Consider the following 26243-nt stretch of genomic DNA (forward strand, 5'->3'; position numbering starts at 1 on the left):
CCTGCTGACGTTTGGCCAAACGTCTCTTTCCGAGTTAAACCATGACCAAAGTGTTTCCACCAGAAAGTCGAGCTAAAACCTGGAGCCTTCGGCACGTCTTATTATTATTATTTTTTTTTTCTGTTTTTACTTCTTATTGACTGGAGTGAATAAATAAATAACAGAAGAGGATTATAGACGCTGGAAAAAAAGTACTTTTTTCTCAGAATTTGTAAATTTTTCTCAGTGCTTCCAAATCTTCTTCTTCTTCTGTAATAAATAAATACAAACGTCTGAAACCAAAGAAAGCTACACAAAAATATCAGACTTTGGGGGGGGCTGGGGGGGGGAGGACGTGTGTGTGTGTGTGTCTTTTTATTTGGCGCTCGTAAATATTTGATTCAGCTGGATATTTTTGACCCTGATAATCCTCAATAAATCCAGATCTGCTCAGAAATCCTTCTGCTGTATCGTCATCCCACCTTGAAACTTCAGGTAAATCGGTATGTAAACGTCTGGACTCAGTTGTTGCCCCGTTGTTTGCTCCCACCTGATCCCCGTTATTATTACCCCTTGTTTTAGGGCCGCACAATAAATCAATGATGATATATATTGTGATAGACCCATGATCAATATCAGTAGATAATTACATCTGGTAGAATATCCAACGTATAGAAAATTCTAGGTTGGTGGAATTAACTCACTCCGCACTTTGGTTGCCTAGCAACAAGCTGCTTGGTAAGTTGCAGTTTCAAGCTCCCCCCCACCCCACAACTTCGGTTACCTAGCAACACGCTGCTGAGTCACTGGGGCAGGAGGCAGTTTCAAGTTCCCCCACCAAACCTCATAACTACTTAAAAGTAATAAACGTTGAGTTTTTAAAAAGTAAAAATTGTATGAAAACTGGATAAAACGGGAACGGTCACAACACAAGTTTGAGTATTTCAGATATTTAAAAGGAAAAAAACAATAATTACACTGCAAAAACCTGAAATCTTACTCACTACACTTGAAATAAGATGAAACTAAGTGAATAATTGCTTAATATAGAGCTAGTATAGAATATAAAACTAGTTCCACTGGAAAATGTTTTCTCTTATAACAAGAGATTTTATCTTGTTATAAATTAAATCATCTGCCAGTGGAACTAGAACTTTTTCATCGATATTAAGAAATTATTGACTTAAAACAAGCTCCTGTATTTTCTGAAAAGTTCCTTGTAAGTCAGTTTTGTCTTATTTTGAGTGTATTATTTGCACTAGAAGCTAAACCAACAATACTCTCAGATTTTCTGTTTTTACAGTGTATTGATGTCGACTGATATGAATCAATTATATTGGTTTTTAGCCATATCGTCCAGCCCTTCCATGTTTTGACTTTATATTTATAAAATATCGATGTAACTTTCCAAGAGCTCATCTAGCCACCTGGTCCTCTGATCCCAGCCAGGTGAGCAGAACCCAGAGGTGTCTCCACCGGATCAGCCAATCAGAGCGGCTCCTGCTTCGCCCCCCCTCATGGCGTCCAGGCGACCTCTCAGAGACTTCGTGGGCCTGGAGAAGTGTGAGAAGGGAACGCGGGACGCCATGTTGAACTTCAGCTTCTACCTGAGCGTGGGCGACATGGACGAAGCCTTCAAGTCCATCAAGCTCATCAAAAGGTATGGCGCTCGGTTAAAGGGGCGGCGCTCCGTAAATAGAGGCGTACTGGGTGGGGGGTGTTTGTTGGTACTGGGCCCTGGAGCTGACCGCAGTTCATCCTCGGCTGCAGGAGTGATGGGGTGCTGATTTCTGGCTGCGTTCACACTGCAGCCTGAAGTGACCCAATTCAGATTTTTTTTTGTGAAATCTGATTTTATTTATTTTTTGCTGTGGCCGTTCTCTCTTCCAAATAAATGCGACCTGTATGTGTTCTCCAGTGCGAACGGGGAAACGACCTGAAAGTCTCCCACATGCGCAGTAGAGGGCGCAATAACAGCGTTGTCAGTGCTTATGGAGGTAAACATGGATGCTAACGGTTAGCACAGCTTTCACATTTAAAGTTGTTGTCCAACTGGACCACATTAACAACTTAATCCTCATTATAGTTCCGCCGCGTTTCTGTTTTTCTTCCCGCTCGTGTGTCAGGACGTAGAATAGAGACATCTGTTGAGTATCAGTGACGGATGAATGCGTCCTGGACGTTTGGTCACATTTGAATCGGATAGGTATCGGATATCCAAGTGGCCTGGGTCGCACTCGAAAAGAATCCGACCTGTGCTGTCCAGACCGTCATGAAAAGATCAGATACAGGAAAAACACCTGAGTCAGTTTGGGCTGCAGTGTTTTTCAAGCTGCGGCCTCCAGAGGGCGCTAAGGGGCCTCAGAAGGTCGACAGGCTTTTGGCTGAATACAGGAAGTGTTTTCAAATGAAGAGTGAACCTGATCCTGTTTTTATGGCTGAGAAAATATTAAATATTTTTTCAGTTTTCGTCAAATAATAAGCAAACTGGACGGCTTTTATTTAACAAGAAAAAAGCATTTGAAGTTCTGGATATATGATCTGATTACTTTAGTTGCAACATTTTGGTGATATTAGTTTGTAAAAGGCCAACATTTTTTGTTGGCCTGTGACTTTTCCTGTCACGATAAATTGTCCCAGAAATTATTGCCATAAACAATAATATTGTTGTTTTGCGACCACTTTCAGGTAATATAATGGTAATAATAATATAATAATCCAGGAACACATTCTCAAAAATCAATTAACTTTAAATTCTAATGAATGTTTAACACTGGAACTGTAAGACATAAATATCCAAAATAAGCAAACAAAACAACATAAACATTAAATAAAATGAATTATAAAGTCTGTAAATAAAATTATCCAGCTAAAAAAAGATTTAGTTGAGACCAAAACGCAGAAAACTTTATCATCCAGTTTTTAGTGGAAAGAGAAAAATGATAAATTACAGAGTTTGTTTTAAAATATTCTGAATAATTAATTTATTGTTTATGGTAACAGAAACTGATCTGGTGACTTGAAGGGTTTTAAAAAGCAGACTTTATCGCAGAACGTTTTGAATCATTTTAGAGGAGAAGGAACTCCTCGGTGTGTGTCCAGCGTTCCTGAACACTCCCAGCCGGATCGGTCGGAACGCCGGACTCTCTTCCATTCATCCAGACATTACTAATCAAACCCGCTCTCTCTCTCTCTCTCCTCCGTGTATGTGTGTGTGTGCTTGTATGTCGTCATAGGAAAAAGTCTTCATCTCTTTGGTCCTGCAGAGAATTTGTGATTCATTCAGAATTTTGTGCTTCTGTCAGTTTCTCACGTACAAACGCTGCGCGAAGGGAAGTGGCATAAAAGCAAACACATTATTCAGCGGTCCGGATGTCCCAGCCGTTTTTAATAGGCCCGATGACAGCTTTACTAAGCGCAGCAGCAGAGGCTATTTATAAGAATGCCTGTTTTTAAAACGTATTTATTAAATACAGGTATTGTGTATGATTCCCACATATCTACACCCACTGGACGGCATTTCCTGCAGAAATAACGCGGCTCTTCTGGGACCGACTGTGAGCTAACAAAGGTTCTCATGGAGGCTGGATGCTCTTCAGGGTCAGACGAAATACTGACTGCAGACAGCAGAGACAGTTTGTCTGCAGTTCAGTCGAGCTTTATTTTGTTTAATCTCTGTTAAATATTTCAGATCATCAAAAAAACCAAAAACAAATCAGATTTTTTGAAGCACTTCAATGTGAAATAAATTGGAGCTGAAACAATTAATCGTGAAAGAATCGATTTTTGAATTGATTAATCGTTAACTGGAGTATAGAGTCTCTAAAAAGGTCGTTTGCTGGGAGAATAACACACTCAGAGCTGTAATTAAACCAAAACTGGACAAAAATATAAAGATTTTGGCAGTTAAGGTAGAAAAAATCCTTCCTTGTTTGTAAATCTGTTCTACCCAGAAAATTTAGTCAGAAAACCCGCGGGAAACCAGAAGATTTTAAAGTTTTTACTGTAGAACTACAACCTGTAGAGATGCCGTTTTAATTGGAATGGAAAGATGTGACTTTTATTTGTTAACCTTTTTAATATTTATGGTAAATATTTACACCTCTAAACATCTGCAACAAAAAACTAATTTCTAGTTTTTTTTATCTTCAAATCTATAATGGCCTTTACAGAATCATTTAAATCAAGTTTAAACAGTAAAACCATTCAAACTGATCTGAAATCATTGAGCTCCAGTTTAATTTTGACATTATAATTTACATGTTCTATAATACTCTTAAATATTGTATTTATATCTGGTTTTCTGCAAGATTAGATGAAGCTCTTGGGGGAAAAAATATTCAGAACATGAAGAGAGGAAATGGAAAATGTCTTCATCCCCTTCAAAATAAGAGCATAAATATAAACGTCTAACAAATTGATTAATTCTCAACAATCAATAACCAAAATTTCAACACAGATGTCAAACTTTAATCAACTGAAAGTTTGTAAAACAGCCGAGTAAATTATCGCTTTAGAATTTATCTGGAAAAACGAATTTGAGGGAAACTTGGTGTACTAAATGTTTTCAAAGTTAGCAAAAGCGTTAAGCTTAAAACTAGCTTAGCGTATTAGCGAAAGGTGTGCCCACCGCTGACATCATGTCTGCTCCAAACTTTACCTCCAACACTATTAACTTGTGTTAAACACATCAGTAGTAACAACAGCAGCCATTATGTTTATATATTCAGAAATATATTTTTTTATTAAATTTACAATGATATTTTGTTGATGTGCCCCTTTTCTTGCTGCCCTGGTGGATTCAGACACACTTTAGTATCCCACCTCTAATGATAGCACTATCCTAGTCTCTTAATTTAAGGTATACAGAATGTACCTCAAGCAAGCAGAATTTAATAAGGAAAGCATCAGAACAAGTAAATGTAATTATTTACCGTCAATTTTTTATCTGTTTAAAAAAACTGAAAAAAAAATCCAAATAATTTTACATGAAACTGTTTATATTTTTGCTTCCACCGATTAGATCTACTCTGGTTTTGTGCGTAATGAGACCAAAATATTTACTGTAAGCCTGTAGCTTAGTTAGCATGCAACCTAGTTAGCCTGTAGCCAACTTACCAATATGCTAATAACATTAGCATGTATTTAAATTTTTATGCACTTTCAGTGATGGAGACAATATGAGGTAATGTGGTGTTATTCCCAATTCATAATTATGTAAGGGACCATTCACTAAGTGCGATTAAACAAAACAAAATCAGGTCAAGTTCCAGCTTGATCTTTTAATAAAGATGTCGTATGGAAGACAGTTCATGTCCAAACTCAATGTTGGCAACCAGTAAGCTCACCTTAGGGTGCTTATATAGGACTTCATACAGTATAAATGTATGTTTTGGCTGCTTCGTGGTATTTTGGATAAATATGTGCTTTAAGCAGCAAAAATAATTCTGTTATATTCAAAGGAAAAACTTTGTAAAGCTGCAAAAACAAGTTTGTCCACAGAAATGCACCTTGTCTTTAGAGTCCCGTTACAGACAAGCAGCCAAGATATAATAGGAGCTTTTCAGAGCTCAGTGTCGTCGCTTCAGTCCATTTCCCCGCCTGGCTTCGCTCAGCATGGCGACTCTACGTACTCGTTGTCCAGCCGCGGATGAAAAGCTGAGGCCAGCGGGGGACGGAAGATTATGAGCCGCGGAGCGAGGCAGTCGTCCCGCCGGTGTAAAATGTTCCAGATGAGCATGGCGGCGGCCATGGTGGCCAGCAGGCAGGCTGCGATGTTCACGTAGCAGGAGTAGGACAGGTGTGTGTAGGGCCCAATCCGGTAGAACGTGACCAGTCCGATCACCAGCACAAAACCTGGAGACAAAACAGGGACGATATCAGCTTAAAATGCACAAATACAGCACTCTGCAACAAATGGGACCCATTGTGAAGCTCTAAATTAGCCATGCATGATTTACTTTTTTTTTACTTCCAGGTCCGATATTTGAGGTTTAGTAACAGCCGACCTGACTCAAAAAACAGCTGGACTGACTTAAAGCTACGACTGAAAAATATATCACCATATAAGTGTTTTATATTGCTAATTATTTATTAGGTTTTTGTCTTTTATATTTGAAATACTTTCAAACTGATGGCGTAACATTTCCTGTTTTATCCGGTTTTCTCTCCACGTTGTTTTTAAATTTTTAGCATTTATGAGGCAAAGCTTGAAACTGCTCCAGTTACCCAGCAGTTTGTTGCTAGGCAACCAAAGAACGAGCGAGTTGATACCACCACCTAGCTTAAAGGCTAACATCTTTCCTCTACAGCTCACATCAAGGCATCAATAGCTTAACAGTCTTGGTCAAATATGTAGAAACAACTTTAATTTGTTCAGTCAGATGAATTATTTTGCCTTTTTGGAAGAAAATGGTTTCGATAAAAATAGAAAAAACAGATCATAAACCCAAATATTTGCTGCCACAGTTTCTCAAAATTACTGAATTAATTTTTAAGAAACTTGATGACTATAGTGAGAATTATGAGTTGGTAAATGATCGTCAGATGTGTGGAAAATATGGCAACAGCAGTCGATGAGAACCAACACTGTGCTGGTCTGTTTGCTGATTTATTTTAAGTGTTTCATAATAATCCACCATTTTTCCAGGAAAAATGCTCAAACAAACCCAAGACCAAACAAAAAACTTTAATCCAAACAAAGCAATCTGAATGTTTCCTGTTCTGTGACCGTGGCTTTATTTATTTCTGTTTATTGAATATTTGGGGGAAAATAAACAGACACGCGTCCCTTTGCTTGTGTTTTACCAGAGTTGCAGCGCCGTGTGGGGTCTTTGAGTCAGAAAATCTGTTTCCTCTTGGGAAGAACTCCTGAGATCTCCGGATTAGACTCCTCAAAAGCACAAAAATATCAGGCCAGAGGAAAAACTTTCAGAAAGGCCTTTGAAATGTTTCATCTGATGATTTCCTCAGTTCCACAGAGTTTAACTCACGCAACCAGGAAGCTAGAAAGACCAGGCCAGACCAGACCAGACCAGACCAGACCAGGCCAAGCCAGACCAGACCAGACCAGACCAGACCAGACCAGACCAGACCAGACCAGACCAGACCAGGCCAGGCCAGGCCAAGCCAAGCCAGACCAGACCAGACCAGGCCAAGCCAGACCAGACCAAGCCAGACCAGACCAGGCCAAGCCAGACCAAGCCAGACCAGGCCAGACCAGACCAGGCCAAGCCAGACCAGACCAGACCAGGCCAAGCCAGACCAAGCCAGACCAGGCCAAGCCAGACCAGACCAGACCAGGCCAAGCCAGACCAGACCAGACCAGACCAGACCAGACCAGACCAGACCAGGCCAGACCAGACCAGGCCAAGCCAGACCAAGCCAGACCAGACCAGACCAGGCCAAGCCAGACCAGACCAGACCAGACCAGACCAGACCAGGCCAGGCCAAGCCAGACCAAGCCAGACCAGACCAGACCAGGCCAAGCCAGACCAGACCAGACCAGACCAGGCCAAGCCAGACCAGACCAGACCAGACCAGACTAGACCAGGCCAAGCCAGACCAGACCAGACCAGGCCAGGCCAAGCCAGACCAAGCCAGACCAAGCCAGACCAGACCAGACCAGGCCAAGCCAGACCAGACCAAGCCAGACCAGGCCAGACCAAGCCAGACCAGACCAGGCCAAGCCAGACCAGGCCAAGCCAGACCAGGCCAGACCAAGCCAGACCAGGCCAGACCAGGCCAAGCCAGACCAGACCAGACCAGACCAGACCAATAGATATCGCAATAGACACATGACAAATCAGTAGATAACGCATCTAGTAGAATATGTGATACATGGATTATTCCAGGTTGCTGGAATCAACTGACTCACTCGCTCTTTGGTTGCCTAGCAACAACCTGCTGGGTAAGAAGCAGTTTCAAGTTCCCCCAAACTTCGGTTACCTAGCAACGACCTGCTGAGTATCTGGAGCAGTTTCGCGTTTCCCCACGGTGTTTCATAACTGCTAACAAATAAAAAACAACATGGACTGAAAACTGTGGATTAAACAGGAAACAAAAGACTAATCAATAATTATCGATATTGACTGGCACTAAATGCTTACATGGTGATAAGTTTCTCAGCCATTTTGTCCAGGCCAATCCAGTTCCAGTTAGTTATAGTTTTTTCCCCATTAATTACTATTTTTCTTTATTTCAGTTAATGAAAGTGTTTGTCAGTTTTCATTATTCAGTTAGTTTTAGTTAACTGTCGTGACTTTGCTCCAGACCTGATGTCTGTCTGTCTCATCTCCACTTTCATTTCGGCACATTTTCTCCAGATTTCTCCAGGTGTGATCGGCAGCCACCCGACTGTCCGTGTCAGAAAACGGAGCTCACATCCGCCGCGGTATAAATAAAGTCGCCCAAAATAATGAGTGGGAACAGGGATGCTGGTGCTCTAGGATATGAATCAGTTTGTTTCCGGTTCATTTCTGTCCCTCTCCACTTCTACAGAAAGATGGCCGTCATTGTTTCGGACGAGGATGTGGCCGATTATGTCTGTGTGTCATTGCGTCTCTGCGTCTGTTTGTATGTGGAGAATGTGACTGTTTTTATTGGTGTTTAACCTGTCTGGCTCCTGCTTGGGATAATGAATAATCTCCTGTCAGTTTCTCTGTGTGAACCTCTCCTCTGGCTCGGACGTTATCTCCCAAACTTCCTTCCCCTTCTTCCTCTTTCCATCCTTCCTTCCTTCCCGCTTCGCCACACCCTCTAAGCCTTCAGCTTCGTACATTTCTGGACGTGCAACATGAACTTCTAAATAAGGATGGATCTCGTAAATGCATTAATCCAGTGTCTGTCCAGTTTTAAAAACTAAATTCCCTACAAATCAGTTTCTTTTAATAATAAAAAAAGCTATAAACTGCATTAATTTTGTTTTGAAGTACACCACAGAAACACCGAATCTTACCCAGTATGCTTGGTTTTGCTTCTAGTGCAAATATCTTATTGTTTGAATTAAGATAAAGCTAACTTATAACCTTTCAGCAAAATATAGGAGCTTGTTTTAAATCAATAATTCCTTGATATTGATCAAAAAGTTCTAGATTGTTTCATTATAACGTGGCAAATTGTCTTGAGTAAAATTTATCTTCTAGTCGAACTACAACTCTTTCATTAATATGAAGGAATTATTTAGTTAAGACCAGCTTGTATTATATGCTGAAAACTTTCTTGTTACTTGTCAAATAAAGTCGACTAAAGCCAAAAACTATCACTCTTTCATAAATATTAAGAAACTATTGACTTAAAACGAATCCTATAACTTTCTGAAAGGTTATTTACAAGTTTTATCTTATTTTAAGTGAAATGAGACATTTACTGTAAAAACTAAAGTTTGTCTTTGTGTTTTTGCAGTGCGGTGGCAGGTCCAGTGCTGGGCCTTGAATCTTGATTATTGTTAATGGCGTCGTCCCGCCCTCTCGCACTTCATGCTCCGTTCCACAGAAATTTGGCACGTCCGAAAATGAAAACATTCCAGGGAAAAAGGCAAAGGGTAAAAATATCTCCATTCATTCAGAGCTGGAGCCCATTGACCGACCGACTCACTGCGGTGGATCGGTGGACGGTGGCAGCTTTTACACCAAAACTACGAGGAACTACAAATTTACTCTCCACTAACAGAGTAAAAAAGCAATGTACTGTTCTGTCTGCCGCGATTCAATTCAAATTCAAAAATACTTCATTCATCCCTGTGGGAAATTAAATAAACAAAAACGGTGTCTTGCCAAAGTTTCGACACTTTTCAAATATTTCCACGTATCGTCAGGTCGCATGCATACACTTACACTGCTAAACACACCAAGTAATTTTGGTCTAGTTTCTAGTCCAGATATCTCACAAAAAAATAAACTAATTTACAAGGAACTTTTCAGCAAGATATAAGAGCTTGTTCAGAGTCAATAATTCATTAATATTGATGAAAAAGTTGTAGTTCCACTGGCGCCGTTACCTAGCAACCCCAGCCAAGCCCAGCCCGTAACCTAGCAACCCAGTTCTAGTTCCACTGGCAGATTATTTCACTTATAACAAAACATTTTAAAGTGTTTTAAGTGAAATAATCTGGAAGGTGTATTTTTTCACCAGTATTAAACAATTATTCATCTCATATCTTGGTGAAGATTTACTTGTAATTTAGTTTAGTGCTATTTCAAGTGTATTAAGATATTTGCACTAGAAACTAGTCCATAAGTACTTGATCAGATTTAGTGTTTTGCAGTGTAAACACAGTGTTGGTGTAGCATCTTAGCATTAGCCCAACTACCACTTTGGCAGTGTGGATGTGGGAAAAACTGTGATAAAGAAATATGAAATCGTTTGAACGCGTATCCTGTTTCCCCTCCATGTTTTGGTGAAGTTGAAAACAGATTTAAATCAACGGTTTGCCTGTTTGAAGCCTTAAGGATTCGTTTACAGATCTTCACTGTTTGATTCTTTCTTTCTTTTAGCTGTGTAATCTGTTGGGATCTTCTTGCTTCTTGTTGACCTTGTACGGCGAGCAGGCAGACATTTTTCCAGAGAACATCATTATTTTTAGACGTTGAACTGAAAAGCATGACAAACTCTTGGCAGCTGAAGTCTGGGCTGGTTGTGTCTAATATGGAAAAGTACAGTAATTTTGGGAGGGACTGGACTCCTGTCCAAGGCCTAGATAAAGCAGGAGCGCGTGCTTTAACTGGACCAACGATAAAAAGAGGATGCGTTGCTGCTTTCTGTAAACACAGACATAAAAGCCAGTCCATCTTATCAGGACGGAGCGATTCCCACCCTGCTGCCATGTGTGCTGCAGGATATTTCCCCACCGGAGCCCACTGTAGCAAACACACAAACACTGAACCTGCGTATGCACACTCCGCCCTCTGCAAGCCCACACACAAACATCGAAAACCGTCTTTCCCGTCCGTTCCCCCTCCTCTGCCTGCTGCGGCTCAGGGGTTTGCATAACAGGTAGTCGCAGACATTTCCTCGTCCTGAGCAGGGATATCCTGGCGCCCGACAGTCGCTGCCGGCTTCGCTGCGGCTCGGCCCGTGGACTCTGGACCAGGACTAAATTTAGATCCAGAGACCCCTTAGTTCCCGCTGAAGCCGAGAAAACACCGAGCAAAACGTGTTTCTGCACTGCAAAAATACTAAATATGACCAAGTTTTTGTTCTGGTTTCTACTGAAAATATCTTAGTGCCCTTGAAATAAAACTAAAATTACTTACAAGAAGTTATAGGAGCTTGTTTTTAGTCAATAATTTCTTAATATGGATGAAAATGTACTATTTTCATTGGCAGATTATTTAACTTATAACAAGAATGTTTCTGATATTATAAGTAGGCGTGTTGCAGGAAATCAATTAATGACATGATGAATTAAAATGAGCTCAGTAACTTTTATTTTTTACTATCATTTTTCTCTCTTTCTACCAAATTCTTGTCTTCAGTCTGGTGCTTTGGTCTCAACCAGCCATTTTTTATGAAGTACGATTTCATTTGTTTCTGTTGTTTTGTTTATTTTGGATATTTTAAATGTTTTCCAATTCCAGTGTTAAAATCTCATTGGAATTGAAAGTATATTGATCTTTGAAAATGATCAGTAAATCATTTTATTTATTGATTTTTAATGCATTATTATGCCATTTAAAACTGTCTCAAAACGGCAACAATATTGTTTATCGCAATAACTTCTGGGAAATCGTATCGTCTAGCAAAAGCCTAAAAATTAGCTTGTTGTGAAGCAGGATTGGTCTGTGGTCTATTCCAAACATCACATGCCTGCCCAGTTCTGCCTATTTTGAGCTCCAACATTTACACTCGCATGTGAAATTGCCTGCAAACAGATGTGCAGTCTATCTTTGAAAAGCAGAAGTGGTGCCTCCTGCACAACCATCAAGAATGCAGCAAGTGGTTTATGTTAAGTGAACAACAAAACTAACTTGCTAATAACTTTATAGAAGATGTAAGAGCTTGTTTAAAGTAAATATTTCCTTCATGTTAATTTTAAAAAAAAGTTTTTGCCCCTTTGGCAGATTATTAATTTCACCTATAATACAACATTTTCCCATGTTATAAGTAAAATTGATTTAATTTCCCTTTAATAAAATAAGATTGTAGTTTCACTGGCAGATTATTTCACTTATAAACAGATATTTTATATAAAAGTGAAGTAATCGGCGAGTGGAAGTGGTACCTTTTCATCAATATTAAGGAATTTTACCTGGTTGCTAGGTAACGGGGCTTGGCTAGGCTACGGTTGCTAGGTAACGGCGGAGTGCTCGTAGAATGTGCCTTAACTTTCCGGAGGTTTCTGAAACGGCTCATTTTCCAGACTCCAAAAACTGGTGTAGTGTTTTTGTTTTGTTTTTGTTTAAGAACCTGAGTTGTTTTAAGAAGCAGTAGAAACCAAAATGGAAGAGCAACAACGTTCAAAATGAGACCTGTCCCTTTAAGAGCTTATTCTTTATTATTTTTATGTCTGCAGATCAAAATCAAACAACCAGTGAAGGCTTAAAAATAAAACGGTTATTATTATCATAAAAAATGTACCAGTAGAGCCGGGATACATTTTACTAAAATCTGAGTCTCGTGCCGGGCCGTTGCCATCGCTGGATACTCACTGGCTAGCTGGAAGAGCGCAGCGATGGCCTCCTCCCACCACTGGGACTCCTGCGTGACGAAGGGCAGCTCCATCAGGCCCAGGAGGAAGATGAGCTGGCCGGCCGTCAGCGCCACCGTCGCTATCAGGTTGCACGCTCGCATCATGTTGAACTGCACTGTGGGAGCAGGACAAACGGCGCGTCAAACCTCCGCGCTCACAGAAAACAGCAGCGCAACGTGAAGGGTTACAGTTGCCGTTGGTAACAAGGTGGCATTGTAAGGGCTCGTTTTTATGAATGGAGAGGCGCTGCCAGTACCCAGCTGAGCGTTTCCCACAGTTGTTTTTGAATGGCAGTTTCTGAATGGAGCCTAACGTAGGAAAAGCTTTAAAATGTTCATGTTTCTTCTGGGTGGATCGGGCGAAGCCAACAAAAACACCAGAACCTGTAGAAACCGCAGCACATTCAGAACATTCAGACCAACTTTCACACGATGCAATTAGACAGATAACTTTCTACCAGCTGGGATGAAACGGTCGGCTGAGTCTGACTGATGGGACAATGAAACTGAATAGAGTGGAACTCCTTTTAATCATAATTATTTGAGTTAATTGTGATGATATTTTTGCCTGCAGTTAATAAAAATACATTTAAGAGTAGAATATTCTAATATATATATGCATTTTATTATTTAAAATTTATATTACATCCATCCATCCATTTTCTATACACCTTTGTCCCTTAGTGGGGTCGGGAGGGTTGCTGGTGCCCATCTCCAGCTAACGTTCCGGGTGAGAGGCGGGGTCACCCTGGGCAGGTCGCCAGTCTGTCGCAGGGCAATTTATATTACATGTTTTAATTTATTTATTTTTGTCCCTTTTGGCCCTCCATACAACTGAAAAATCACGTCACTATGATTCTGAAAGTCATTTTGCGACCCCCTCTGGGATCCCGACCCCTACTTTTGGAACCCCTGCATAGATAAACCCCAAATTAAACTGAACCCCCCCGACTACTGGGAGCAGATTTGAACTTTTCCCCCCTACATTCATAACTGCCCCCCCCCCCCCCCCCCCAGTTAAACATAAACATATTTGGTAACCATGGAAACGTCAGACTCTTGGCTAGAAGCTGATAAATAGTATTTGAGTTGAGCAGGAACATTTGGACTGCAGGCCAGATATCAGTGACCAAGAACCTTCATTAAAAAGACATTGTATGGAGCTCCGATAGTGCCAAAAAACAAGTATATGCTGTGGTAGTTTAAATGTTGTTTTTTGTTGGGGAGTTCTTTCAGCAAAATACGCCCAAATTTCCCTAATTTTTCTTATTTACACTGGATTTCCAAAAACTTCTCTTCATTTGGAGTCAAATATAACAATTTCTTATTGTTTTATTATTATTGGGGTAAAAAAAATAAATTTCAAAAACAAGTAATTTTGGACATCTAAATATAAGTTCATTAAGTTTAGTAAGTATAAACAGGAAATCCCCAGTTTTGTAGATGGTGCCAAAGGCAAAATGATGAGTTTTACTAAAACGTCTGTAAATCTGCTTTAGTGCAGCGTGGATTTATGGTTTCCAACGGTTTGTAGCCTCATTTATGACATTTATAAAAGGTACTCTTATAAATGTATACTATAATGTATAATATTAATATAATATAATATATAACGTGTATATTATAACGTATACTGCATCATGCAGGGGTGTCCAAACTTTTTGTAATGTGGACTGAAATTCAGTTTAATGACATTTGACTGTGGGTTTTTTCCACTGTTATGCCATTATTAACATTATATTAGTGGAAAAATGTCTCAAAACAACAATATTATAATTTATCACGATAACGTCTGGGAGAATTTATCGTCCAGAATAATTTGTTATTGTAACAAACTGACTCAGAGGTTAAAATATATATATATATATATATATATATATTTTTTTTTTAAACTAAAATTGCTAAAATGTTGCCATTTTTAACCTACTAAACAATACATAAGCCATAAATTATATTAATTAAACAAATAAACAAATAATCAGATCGTTGATCCAAAACTATAAATGGTTTTACTTTGATAGATGAAGATTCGTTCAATATTTGAAGAAAACAGAGAAAATATTTAATCTTTTCATCAATAAATCCAGGATTTGGTTCGGTCTACATTTGAAAACACTTCAGTATTCAGCCAAGTTTTAACCCAATAAAAGACTTTAGTGCAGCGATTCCCCAACATTTTAAACCAAAACAGTTTTAACAGTTTTTCCTTCTGTCCAGGTCGGACAATGCTACAAACCCAATGACTTTAAAATGCTGTTTTTCTCTCTTTTATTCACTATTGGATAATTATTGCATTTGTTTTGCACATGTCAGGCCTAATAGATGCTCAGTCAATGTGATTTGATGTAATTAAGTCAGTTTGTGTCTGTTTGCGCTGAGCGACCTGAACTCTTACGTTTGACGGTGCTGCGGGACTCCTGGTAGCCGGCGAACTCCGACCCCCAGCCGATGGCGGTGCAGTGCCTCTGCGTGCCGTGCCCCCGGCCCGCCGCCTGCAGGTCGTCGCGTCCGCGCTCGGCGGGACACGTCCTCCACAGCCCCACGCTGCGCTTGCGGCCGTCCTCCAGCGCCTGCAGGACCCAGCTGGGCGTGAAGGCCGCCACGTTGTTGAGCACCAGGGACAGCAGCGCCACCGCCGCCGCCGCCGCCACCAGCCTGCGCACGGCCATGCGACGCCCAACGCCCGCCACCGCTCCGCCGCCGTCCTCCACTTCCTCTGCTTCGTCCAGCTGTCACAGGAGTGTCGCTTTAGCTAAAGAACATCTCCATTCATCGTCATCCGGGAGCCGGTTGTCGTGGCGACGGATCCTCAGCCCTCCTCCTCGGACAGCAGCGCTGGTACCTGCGGGTTGGTCCAACCGGCACCGGGGTCCATTCCACCTCCTTCCACCGGCTGCAGCTTCACGATCACTTAAATCTGCCCGTTTGTTTTGACGCTCCTGCTTTGCACTTTTCCCACTTTTTGTTTTTTTGTTTAGTTTCTGCAAAGCAGCTGCATGTTTTTAAAATAAATCTTTGGACGGTTTCTGGACGGTTTCTGAGTCGACTGGAACAAGGAGTCCTCTCCGTTTGTAGGTCAGAGTTGAAATGTGCTGCTCATCAGTTTGCACGTGCCCTCCTCCAGGATCAATTTAAAAAAAAAAAAACGGGTTTGTGTGTGTGAGCGTCTAAAAAAGAATCCCGTCGCAGACGTCACGGCCTGCTGGATTCTTTTGTCTGCAGAGCAGGGGGGCGTTTGCGAAAGTCCTCCTTCTCCCATGTGCAACAAACACGCCAGAGCCAGCCAGCAACAGGATGCGTTTCCTGAGAGGAAAAGAGGCCAAAAGCAGACCTGTTCCTCCTCTTGTCTTTCCTTTTCTGGCTCTCTAGATCTCACCGCTCCACTTTTTAATCTGTGACCATAAACAGAAACTTTGGCCGTTTGCGCGCGCAGCTCGCATTCTTATGTTTCTGTTGGCCTCCACTGGCAGGGGCCCCCAAAGATTTGGGGTATTTCCTGTTGCTCAGCTTTCAATAAACAAGCCACATCTGTATCTGCTGAAGCGAAGAGGAGGGAGGCGATGCAAATGGAGAACAGATGGCGTAGGAATTTAAAAATCTGGAGACGAAGCCGAGGTTGAAAGAGACGGAGGATCGGTTTACGTCAGAGAGGCGAAAGAAGGGAAAACTGTTCAAAGTGTTCACTGAAAATTCCTGCAGTTTCACCTGGAAGTTTGTAACGCACCGCATGCAAAAAGTAGGGCAAAAGGTCGAACAAAAATGTAAAGATAGACAAACAAAATCTGAAAAGTGTGGTGCGCACAAATAATACCCAGTAAAATGCAAGAAAAGCATAAGCAGTCCAATTTAAAGACGTATATGAGTCAATAAAAAAGGTGCAGAGGAAATGTTGCACATCACCCTGAATAAACACAGTGAAACATGGTGGTGGCAGCATCATGGCGGGAGGCTGCAGGAAACTGAAGAGCCACTGAAGGAAACGACATGAAAACCTCTGAAGACACTGAGAGCAACTTCCTTTCTTGAAACAATTTAGATTTTAGCGATTAGAGGATTTCTCTGTAGTCTTTGGCTAAAAACCACAAGTCATTTCTCCGGCTAGCCCTAAGCTAGCACCTTTATTTGGGCTGTATCTACCCAGAATGCCCTGCTCTGTAGTCCACTTCCTGCTTTTGGAGCGGTCTCTGCTCCGCTTGGCGTTCACATAGGCATCCAAACCGAACCAGAGTTCACTTCAGCCGAACCCAGACCGAGGTTTGTAGGCAAACAAGAGTTCGCTATTTTGGTCTATTACACATTCACACCTCTCCAACCAAACCGGACTTTCTACGCAAGTGGACTGGAGTTGTATTAAAGCGGACTGGACTTGGATTAAAATGGAGTGGAGCTGGATTAAAATGGACTGGAGTTGGATTAAAATGGAGTGGAGGATCGGTTTACGTCAGAGAGGCGGACTGGAGTTGGATTAAAGTTGACTGAAGTTGGATTAAAATGGAGTGGACTTGGATTAAAGCGGACTGGAGTTGGATTAAAATGGAGTGAAGTTGGATTAAAATGGACTGGAGTTGGATTAAAATGGAGTGGAGGATCGGTTTACGTCAGAGAGGCGGACTGGAGTTGGATTAAAGTGGACTGAAGTTGGATTAAAATGGAGTGGACTTGGATTAAAGCGGACTGGAGTTGGATTAAAGTGGACTGGAGTTGGATTAAAATGGAGTGGACTTGGATTAAAGCGGACTGGAGTTGGATTAAAGTGGACTGGAGTTGGATTAAAATGGAGTGGACTTGGATTAAAGCGGACTGGAGTTGGATTAAAGTGGACTGGAGTTGGATTAAAATGGAGTGAAGTTGGATTAAAATGGACTGGAGTTGGATTAAAATGGAGTGGAGGATCGGTTTACGTCAGAGAGGCGGACTGGAGTTGGATTAAAGTGGACTGAAGTTGGATTAAAATGGAGTGGACTTGGATTAAAGCGGACTGGAGTTGGATTAAAGTGGACTGGAGTTGGATTAAAATGGAGTGGAGTTGGATTAAAGCGAACTTTTCCTTAGAGAAATTCCAGACAAATAAAGTGAATTCTTGTTGATGTAGCATGACTAAATCTAAACAAACTATGAAAAAAAGAGCATCTGTTTCTAAAGCTGAATTAAGCGTAGATTTCACTCTGTTGCTGGGAAGAACCAGCCATGTTTGAGTCGGGCCTCAGTACCAGTGAGCCGAAACAAACAGCAGAATAACTCCAACATGCTCCATCATTGTATTTCTGTGAACAAACAGGAAGCCATCGGATGTTCGCACCGCAGCGGTTTTCACTGCTGAATAATAAATAGCATTAGAATGAGCCACAGTTTCTCATCCCTCTGTGTTTTCTTCCTGTAGTAAAGCGGTGTGGGAAAACATGGCACGGATGTGTGTGAAAACCCGCCGGCTGGACGTGGCCCGAATGTGCCTGGGGAACATGGGGAACGCCAGGGCAGCGAAAGCCGTGAAGGAGGCGGAGGCTGAGCCCGAACCCGAAGCCCAGGTGGCCATGTTGGCCATTCAGCTCGGCATGCTGGTGAGACGAGGAAATTATCTGATTAACGAGCCGCGTAGAAGAACAGCCTGTCGAAACAGATCAAGCTTCATCTTTTCATTACTTTGTTTAATTTAGAATAAAGTTGTCTCCCCATTTCAGCCTCTGAACTCACCGGCTGCGTTTCCATTGATCGTAAAATTGCGCAAATTGGAATTATGAAAATAAATTTGCTTAATGCGAACACAGCAGTTTCTAAAAAACAACTTGTAACGTATTGAAATAGTTGTATTTTGCAAAACTGTAATAAAGGCACTTTTAGTCACATGATCAACAACCGGATGTTACTGCTGGAGGAAACGACAAAGAAGACAACGGGGAGTGATGAGAGGATGATGTTATTGCATGAACAAACAAGTTTTAATTGTGTTTTTTATCTAATTGAAAAACTGCAGTTGTGAAATAATTTCCTTTTTTTCGATCTTAGAAATTAAAGTTTTGTACACCTTTGTAATGAAAAGGCAGCTACTGTGAGTTTCAGTTGTTTTCTGTTAAAGGTGACCAGTTATGCCTCCTGGAACAGACTAGGACAGGCCTGTGGCCTATGCAAAACATTTTTAGCACAAATTTATTCTTGGATAATTTTAGACTGCTCAGTTCTGCCTATTGTGAGCTCCGTTCATAATGAGCTACATTCGCTACTCCTAAAGCGCTACGCCAACTCAGAGTCTGGCATGAGATGCAGTAACAGTGCAGGTTGATTTAGGGCGTGTTGTCACTGTAAATCCAGATAAGCTGCTGCTGGCCACGCCTCCCAAATCAACATGTACACAAACAGATGGGCAATTATACAAAACGTCCATCTTTGAAAAGCAGAAATGGAGCCTCCTGCACAATCAACAAGAACACAGCAAGTGGTTTCTGGATGGTAAGTCAACAACAAAACGCTTGTATTTTCCAGCAGCCATTATGCAGCGCACACAGCTGACCAAACTTGCTGGAGCTCCGTTTTGGTTGCTAGGTAACGACACAGTGTGACTCAACAACCGGGAGGATTTTGAAACGGCTTGTTTTCCAAACGCCAAAAAACATTAACTTATTGCCAAAACATGGCCAGATGTTTTTAGAATCAGTTGAGACCCAAATGGAAGTACAGAAATGCGTAAAAAGTGAATTTTTCATAATAGGTCCCCTTTAATGAACCGTCTGTCCGGCTTTCGGTGAGGCTACATCCCTTCAGGCCCGAGCGGGACTTTCCTGACTGAAGGCATTTATCTCCTTCCTGTCCTGCAACAGGAAGATGCAGAAAAGCTGTACAAGAGCTGTCATCGCTACGACCTGCTGAACGCCTTCTACCAGGCCTCCAGCGAATGGCAGCGAGCTCTGGAGACGGCCGAGGCCCACGACCGCATCCACCTGCGCACCACCTACTACAGCTACGCCAAGTACCTGGAGTCCACGGGCCACAAGAACCTGGCGCTTACTTAGTAAGATGCTACCTTTAGCCGGAGGCTTTGGGCGGATTTACTCTGGAAATGAGGGGCGATAATCGGCGTTTCTGTTCCAGTTATGAGAAATCAGACACTCACCGAGTCGAGGTTCCCAGAATGCTGCAGGATGACACGGCGTCGCTGGAGTTATACGTCACCAAAGCCAAAGATAAGTAGGTTTTTCATGCTCTGACGTCGGAACAGTGTTTGAGCTGTCTGCATGACATGGATGAAGTTTAAACGTCCGTCCTCTTGTGAATCCAGGAACATCTACAAGTGGTGGGCCCAGTACCTGGAGAGCCAGTCCAACATGGAGACAGCGCTGCTGTTCTACGAGCGCGCGCAGGACTACCTCTCCCTGGTCCGAGTCCACTGCTACCTGGGCAACATCCCGGAGGTGCTTCTCTAAACACGCTTAGCTCACCAGCTAATGCAGACACTGAACAAAGTCTAATTAGGGAGAAAAGCTTTCCAGTTGTAGGAGAAACTCTCTGCTGTTCTTTGAACATCACATGCAAGATTTCAAAGACGTTCAACATTTTTCACATCTGAAACATTTGGCATATGTTTGCAGTGCTGCTAAATAGCTTGGCTGCGCTAATCCTGGAGCACTACTTATAATCATGTGTTCTGCAAAAACACTAAACCAACACAATGGACAACACAATGTTTAGTAGAAACTAAAGCTCTAAATTCAGCCATGAGTTAATGACACACGTTGCAACGTATTATTAGAGTATTTTTTAATTGAATCGAATCGCCTCAGTATGGTCTGTGGATGGGTGAAGCATCCAGAGAGGCAATGCTTCAGTATAAAATTATTCAAGTCAAAGTACAACGCAGCACAAATACTCCTAAAAGTTATTTTTTTCCCAAAAAACGTACTAAAGTAAATGTAACTGAGGAAATGTAACTAGTTTCTACCAGCTCTGCATATGAATCTGTTCATTTGGCTGCAGGCGTCTCAGATAGCCAACAACACAGGTGACAGAGCAGCATCGTACCACCTGGCCAGACATTACGAGGGTCACGACGACATCAAGCAGGCGGTCCACTTCTACACCCGGGCCCAGGCCTACAACAACGCCATACGACTCTGCAAGGTACCGTGTTCCTCTCCGGACTTCAGGGTTTTTCTGTGCGGCTTGCTCAGCTTTGTGTCTGAACAGGAGAACGGTCTGGATGACCAGCTGATGAACCTGGCGCTGCTCAGCAACCCGGAGGACATGATGGAGGCGGCCTGCCACTACGAGGAGAAGGGCAAACACCTGGACCGGGCCGTGGCGCTCTACCACAAGGTCTGTGCAGCCGGGTCTCCACAAGGTGGCGGTGTTGTGCAATGTCTTAAAGGGGCCGTATTCTGTAAAAACCTTTATCTTTCCATCGTGTCATAATGTTTTTCCCTCATCAAAAACAAACCTGGAGTGTTGCTGTGATTCTTTCACACATGTCTGAGAAATCCTTTTGTCTCCATGGCAACCATTCAGCTGTGCACAACCCCTGGATATCTGTTTATTTTTTCATGCACATTACTCCTCATTGCATTTTGTGACTCAGATCGGTCGAGGCTGCTGCTAATTAGCTGCTAATTTGTCTTTCAAGGCTAGATGCCAAGTCAAGGTTATTTATATTTCAACAACAACACCACCAGTTTGCTGGACAATGTTTGTTTTCGCCACTGTCTGTAAACAGATGTGAGTTTTGTGTTTTTTCCAGGCCGGTTACGTCTCCAAAGCGTTGGAGTTGGCGTTCGCCACCGAGCAGTTTGCTGCGCTGCAGCTCATCGCGGAGGAGCTGAATGAAAACTCCGACCCTGCGCTCCTCGCTCGCTGCTCCGACTTCTTCGTCCAACATGCCCAGTATGAAAAGGCGGTGGAGTTACTGGCAGCGGCCAAGAAGGTAGCCGTGTCACACAGTTCTTACCTTCCCAGCTGTTGGCCGGTTCGTGACCTGAAGCGTTTTCCTGTAAATGTTCAGTATCCTCAGGCGGTGGAGCTGTGCCTGACCCATAACCTGACGATCACCGAGGACCTGGCTGAGAGGATGACGGTGACGGACGCCAAGGATCTGACGGAGGAGGCCGGCAAGGCTCTGCTGGAGAAGATCGCCGACTGCTGCATGAGTCAGGGCAGCTACCACCTGGCCACCAAGGTGTACACACAGGCCGGCAACAAGCACAGGGTAGGACGACATCAGCTTCATGTACTGGGTTTGTTCCAGTTCACTACAATTCACCTGGAATACAGATAATATCACAATAATCTGATCTGATCTGATCGGATGGATGGATGGATGGATGGATGGTGAATCAATGGATGGATGGATGGATGGATGGATGGATGGATGGATGGATGATGAATCGATGGATGGATGGATGGATGGATGGATGGATGGATGGTAGGATGGATGGATGGTAGGATGGATGGATGGATGGTAGGATGGATGGATGGATGGATGGATGGATGGATGGATGGATGGATGGTAGGATGGATGGATGGATGGATGGATGGATGGTAGGATGGATGGATGGTAGGATGGATGGATGGATGGATGGATGGATGGATGGATGGTAGGATGGATGGATGGATGGATAGATGATGGTTGGATGGTAGGATGGATGGATGGATGGATGGATGGATGGATGGATGGATGATGAATCAATGGTTGGATGGATGGATGGATGGATGGATAGATGATGGATGGATGGATGGATGGATGATGAATCAATGGTATGGATGGATCCAGTTCTGGTGGTTTTCTATTGGCTCGTTGTTTCTGCCTGTTGCCGGGCAGAACTGTTTTCCTGCTGTTCTGTAGAATCTTGTGACGAATTGTTTTAGCTTCCTGTTTTTCCTCCAGTCAGACATGAATCCTCCTCTGCATGACGACTGTTTTTATTTCACCTCAGGCCATGAAGGCGCTGCTGAAGTCGGGCGACACGGATAAAATCGCTTTCTTTGCCAACGTTTCTCGTCAGAAGGAGCTTTTCATCATGGCCGCCAACTACTTCCAGTCCCTGGATTGGCGCAAAAACCCAAAGAACCTGAAGAGAATCATTGAGTTTTACACTAAAGGCAAAGCGCCGGACCTGCTGGGCGGCTTCTACGAGGCTTGTGCTCAGGTAGAGAAACTCCAGTTATTATTATTATTGTTGTTATTGTTAATAGCTTGTTCTGTTGCTATGCTAATAATATGCCTGATTCTTTATTTCAGTGACTCTGTTCACAGATATTAGATGAAAACTTTGTTTTATGTTCTGTTCTTATTAAATTAGGTGGAGATAGATGATTACCAGAACTATGAAAAGGCTCTGGATGCTTTGATGGAGGCGTTTAAGTGTCTGTCCAAAGCGAAGGACGCTTCCTCTGGACAGCAGGAAGTGAGGTTAGCCGACCTGCAGCACAAGATCGTCCTCATCAAGAAGTTCGTCCACATACGCAGGTAAAACCACGAGAAACTGGAAATTAATTATAAAATATGTCTTATTTAGCAAATATCAACTAAAAACGTTTGAGTAGTAAATGAAAAGTATAATTAGTGAAGCTGCACAGTGTCTGTGGGACCATATGAACATCTGACTGTGATCTGGATTTCCTGTAATGATGTATTTAGCTCTAAATCTTTTCATTTTTTGTTCTTACAGTTTGTGGTTGAGGTATTTAAAGTTCTTGTGCATTTTTAAGGATATCTTGGTGTTTTTGTGCAAGTTTTTACGTTTGTCTGTGAATTAATTTAATTCTGCTCTCGCTGCTCGCTAAGAGTTTTTACATGTTGCCATAGTAACAGTATCCAGTAACAGGTAAAAGTCGCTAAATTTGATGCTAGTCGGTTTTTTTGACAAAGTTGTTAGCGGGTCTATAAAGTGGTGAAACGCAGCGATAAATGAGTTATTTTGGCAGCGGTTGTTGATGCGTCGTCCTGACGACGGCCTCGCTCAGCGCCAGGTTTGGCCACGCCCCTCTGTGTCTCTTGGCTCCGCCCACTTTGGTGGGATTCTTCAGAAATGCCTGGGGGCGGGGCTAAACTTTCCCAGGGTGGTTGGCCACATTAAATGTGTTTTATTTCATAGCCCAGCAGAGCTGTGAGGTGTGTCGCGTTGCAGTCGTGCGTGGTTTAGCTCGTCTTCCTCGTGGTGACAGGAAGTCGGCGTTTCTCTGCAGGCTGCACCCGGAGGACCCAGACGAGGCAGTCAGGCTGTGTGAGGCCCTGCTGGAGGAACCAGAGTTGGACCTAGCCGTCCGGGTCGGAGACGCCTACGGCTTTCTGATCGATCATCACTGTCAGCAGGGACGCCTGCAAACGGTGACGCTCAGCAGCCATTAGCAGATTATTAAGGACGAGCGTTTCCACGGAGACCAGATCTGAGTTATCACAGCTCAGAGATAAATCCAGGAGCTGAATCTCATCAGAGCGAAAACGTTTCTGGTTTAACGAGACGAGTTTTACGTCTCGTTTTAGCGACTAAGTGTCTCGTTAAAACCAGAAAACCTTCTGATTTTAACGAGACATAAAACTCTTTGAAACGAGACGAGTTTTATGTCTTATTTTCTATCTTGTTTTAACAATAGTTTCTTGTCACAGCCAGAAAACGTCCCATTTATCGAGAAGCAAAACCCGTTAAATGAAGAAAGTTTTGAATCTGGCTTCAGAAAACCTTCTCGTTATTACAAGATACCAAACTCGTTAAAAGGAGAAATAAAAAGGTTTTTCTGATATGCTAAGAAAATCCTAAAGTGTAAAGAAACTACTTCTCAGCCTGTTTCCTCTAGACGACATTTCTTATTTAACAGAGATTTTATTTTGTATTAAATATAAATGTCGTTTTTAAATCTCGTTAAAACCAGAACATTTTCTTTTCTTACATCTTGTTTTGACGATAAAGTTTCTCGCTTTAAAGAGATACCCCTCCTGAACCCCTCTGGCAGTGACTGCCCTCCGTAAAGCAGGAACGTTTAATCTTCCTCCTCAGGCGTATCAGAAGCTGGAGGAGCTGCAGAAGCTGCTGCCGACTCAGAGCATCAGGTTCTACATCAGCCAGGCCAACCTGGACGCTCTGCAGAAGGAGATGGGCTTCCCTCTGGAGAGCGGCGACCACAAACACGTCCTGCGGGAGGACGACGAGGTGGAGGAGGACCTGACAGCGTGAGGAAGAAGAGGAGGAGGACCTGGCGGCGTGAGGAGGAGGAGGAGGAGGACCTGGCGGCGTGAGGAGGAGGAGGACCTGACGGCGTGAGGAGGAGGAGGACCTGACAGCGTGAGGAAGAGGAGGAGGAGGACCTGACGGCGTGAGGAGGAGGAGGACCTGACAGCGTGAGGAAGAGGAGGAGGAGGACCTGACGGCGTGAGGAGGAGGAGGACCTGACGGCGTGAGGAAGAGGAGGAGGAGGACCTGGCGGCGTGAGGAGGAGGAGGACCTGACGGCGTGAGGAGGAGGAGGACCTGACAGCATGAGGAAGAGGAGGAGGAGGACCTGACGGCGTGAGGAAGAGGAGGAGGAGGAGGAGGACCTGACGGCGTGAGGAAGAGGAGGAGGACCTGACGGCGTGAGGAAGAGGAGGAGGAGGAGGACCTGACAGCATGAGGAGGAGGAGGAGGACCTGACAGCGTGAGGAAGAGGAGGAGGAGAAGGAGGACCTGACAGCGTGAGGAGGAAGAGGAGGAGGAGGAGGACCTGACCGATTGACCGCGCTCCTCTCCTCCTGCCCAGACTCTTCTGCAGGTTTTATATTCATATTGTAGCCAAAAAGCAAATAAAAGCCGGTAATTATCACCTAAAGTGATTTACAGACAGGATGTTTGATGATTCCAGATTTACTGGCTAAAAAAAAAAGTGATTTAATAGAAAATCGTTTTGAAATAAAAACAAACTACCTAAAAAATGCAACGTTTTCCAGATGAAACTAAGCTCACAGCTTTATTCACCTACAGGAAGAAGAAGAACGGCACGACTACAGTTTATTTTTAATACTTTTTTGATCGTTTTTAAATCAGGCTTTTGCAAATGTTGTTGATAAAACATCTGATTGTCTCTGAATGTTAAGATTCATCCTTAGATTTCCTGTTTTTGTGTTTTTTATGTATTTTGTACAAAGTGTTTTAACGCATCCGATGGAAGCAGTGTCAAAACTTTATTTTGAAGGTTTTTGCAGCTATTTTTGATAAAACCGAAGGACGCCGAACATGAACCGTCTTCATACGTTCTTCTGAATAAACGGTTTCAGGATGAAACACAATAGTTTTGGGTTTTTCTGTCGCTGGCGGCACTGAGCTGTGAAAACCTGCAGCAGTTGTACATCCAGTCACACGGGGGCGCTGTTGTCAAAGAAATCACCAACCCTGTTACCTGCATCCCGGTGTGTAAACTTACACACACAGTTACTCAACACGAGTTCATTTATAAATGTCATCCAGCTGGAAGGTGAAACTACAGGAAAGTTCACTGAAAAAAAATAAATATTCCCAAGAATTTTTGTTTTAATTTCTACCTTAAGTATCCGAGTAAATTTAAAATGTGACAAAACTAACTTACAAGTAGCTTTTCAGCAAGAAAATGAGTTTTTTAATTCAATAA

General features: G+C 42.7%; 2 protein-coding genes across 5 annotated transcripts in view; one reads left to right on the forward strand and one right to left on the reverse strand.

Annotated features, from left to right (window-relative positions):
- Positions 1-25463, forward strand: part of ift140 (intraflagellar transport 140 homolog (Chlamydomonas)) — a 43262-nt gene extending 17799 nt beyond the window's left edge. For 2 of the 4 annotated variants that reach the window (XM_008436366.3, XM_017310939.2), the window contains exons 18-30: positions 1425-1639; positions 18047-18224; positions 19479-19669; positions 19750-19845; positions 19937-20069; positions 20632-20775; positions 20842-20970; positions 21389-21571; positions 21650-21853; positions 22581-22793; positions 22947-23113; positions 23833-23974; positions 24642-25463. In XM_008436366.3, the coding sequence (XP_008434588.2) occupies positions 1425-1639; positions 18047-18224; positions 19479-19669; positions 19750-19845; positions 19937-20069; positions 20632-20775; positions 20842-20970; positions 21389-21571; positions 21650-21853; positions 22581-22793; positions 22947-23113; positions 23833-23974; positions 24642-24818 (2172 nt within the window). In that variant the 3' untranslated portion in view covers positions 24819-25463. The remainder of the gene's footprint in view (positions 1-1424; positions 1640-18046; positions 18225-19478; positions 19670-19749; positions 19846-19936; positions 20070-20631; positions 20776-20841; positions 20971-21388; positions 21572-21649; positions 21854-22580; positions 22794-22946; positions 23114-23832; positions 23975-24641) is intronic. The other 2 variants (XR_014084979.1, XR_014084980.1) reach the window with 2 other exon arrangements.
- tmem204 (transmembrane protein 204) lies at positions 5242-16664 on the reverse strand. Its single transcript, XM_008436364.3, has 3 exons — positions 15062-16664; positions 12627-12782; positions 5242-5835 (listed from the first exon to the last, which is right to left on the reverse strand). The coding sequence occupies exons 1-3, from the start codon at positions 15333-15335 to the stop codon at positions 5591-5593; spliced, it is 675 nt and encodes a 224-aa protein (XP_008434586.2). The 5' UTR covers positions 15336-16664; the 3' UTR covers positions 5242-5590.
- Positions 25464-26243: the final 780 nt, after the last annotated feature.

Source organism: Poecilia reticulata, chromosome 19, assembly GCF_904066995.2.
Source record: "Poecilia reticulata chromosome 19, P_reticulata-male-v2, whole genome shotgun sequence".
NCBI lineage: Eukaryota > Metazoa > Chordata > Actinopteri > Cyprinodontiformes > Poeciliidae > Poecilia > Poecilia reticulata.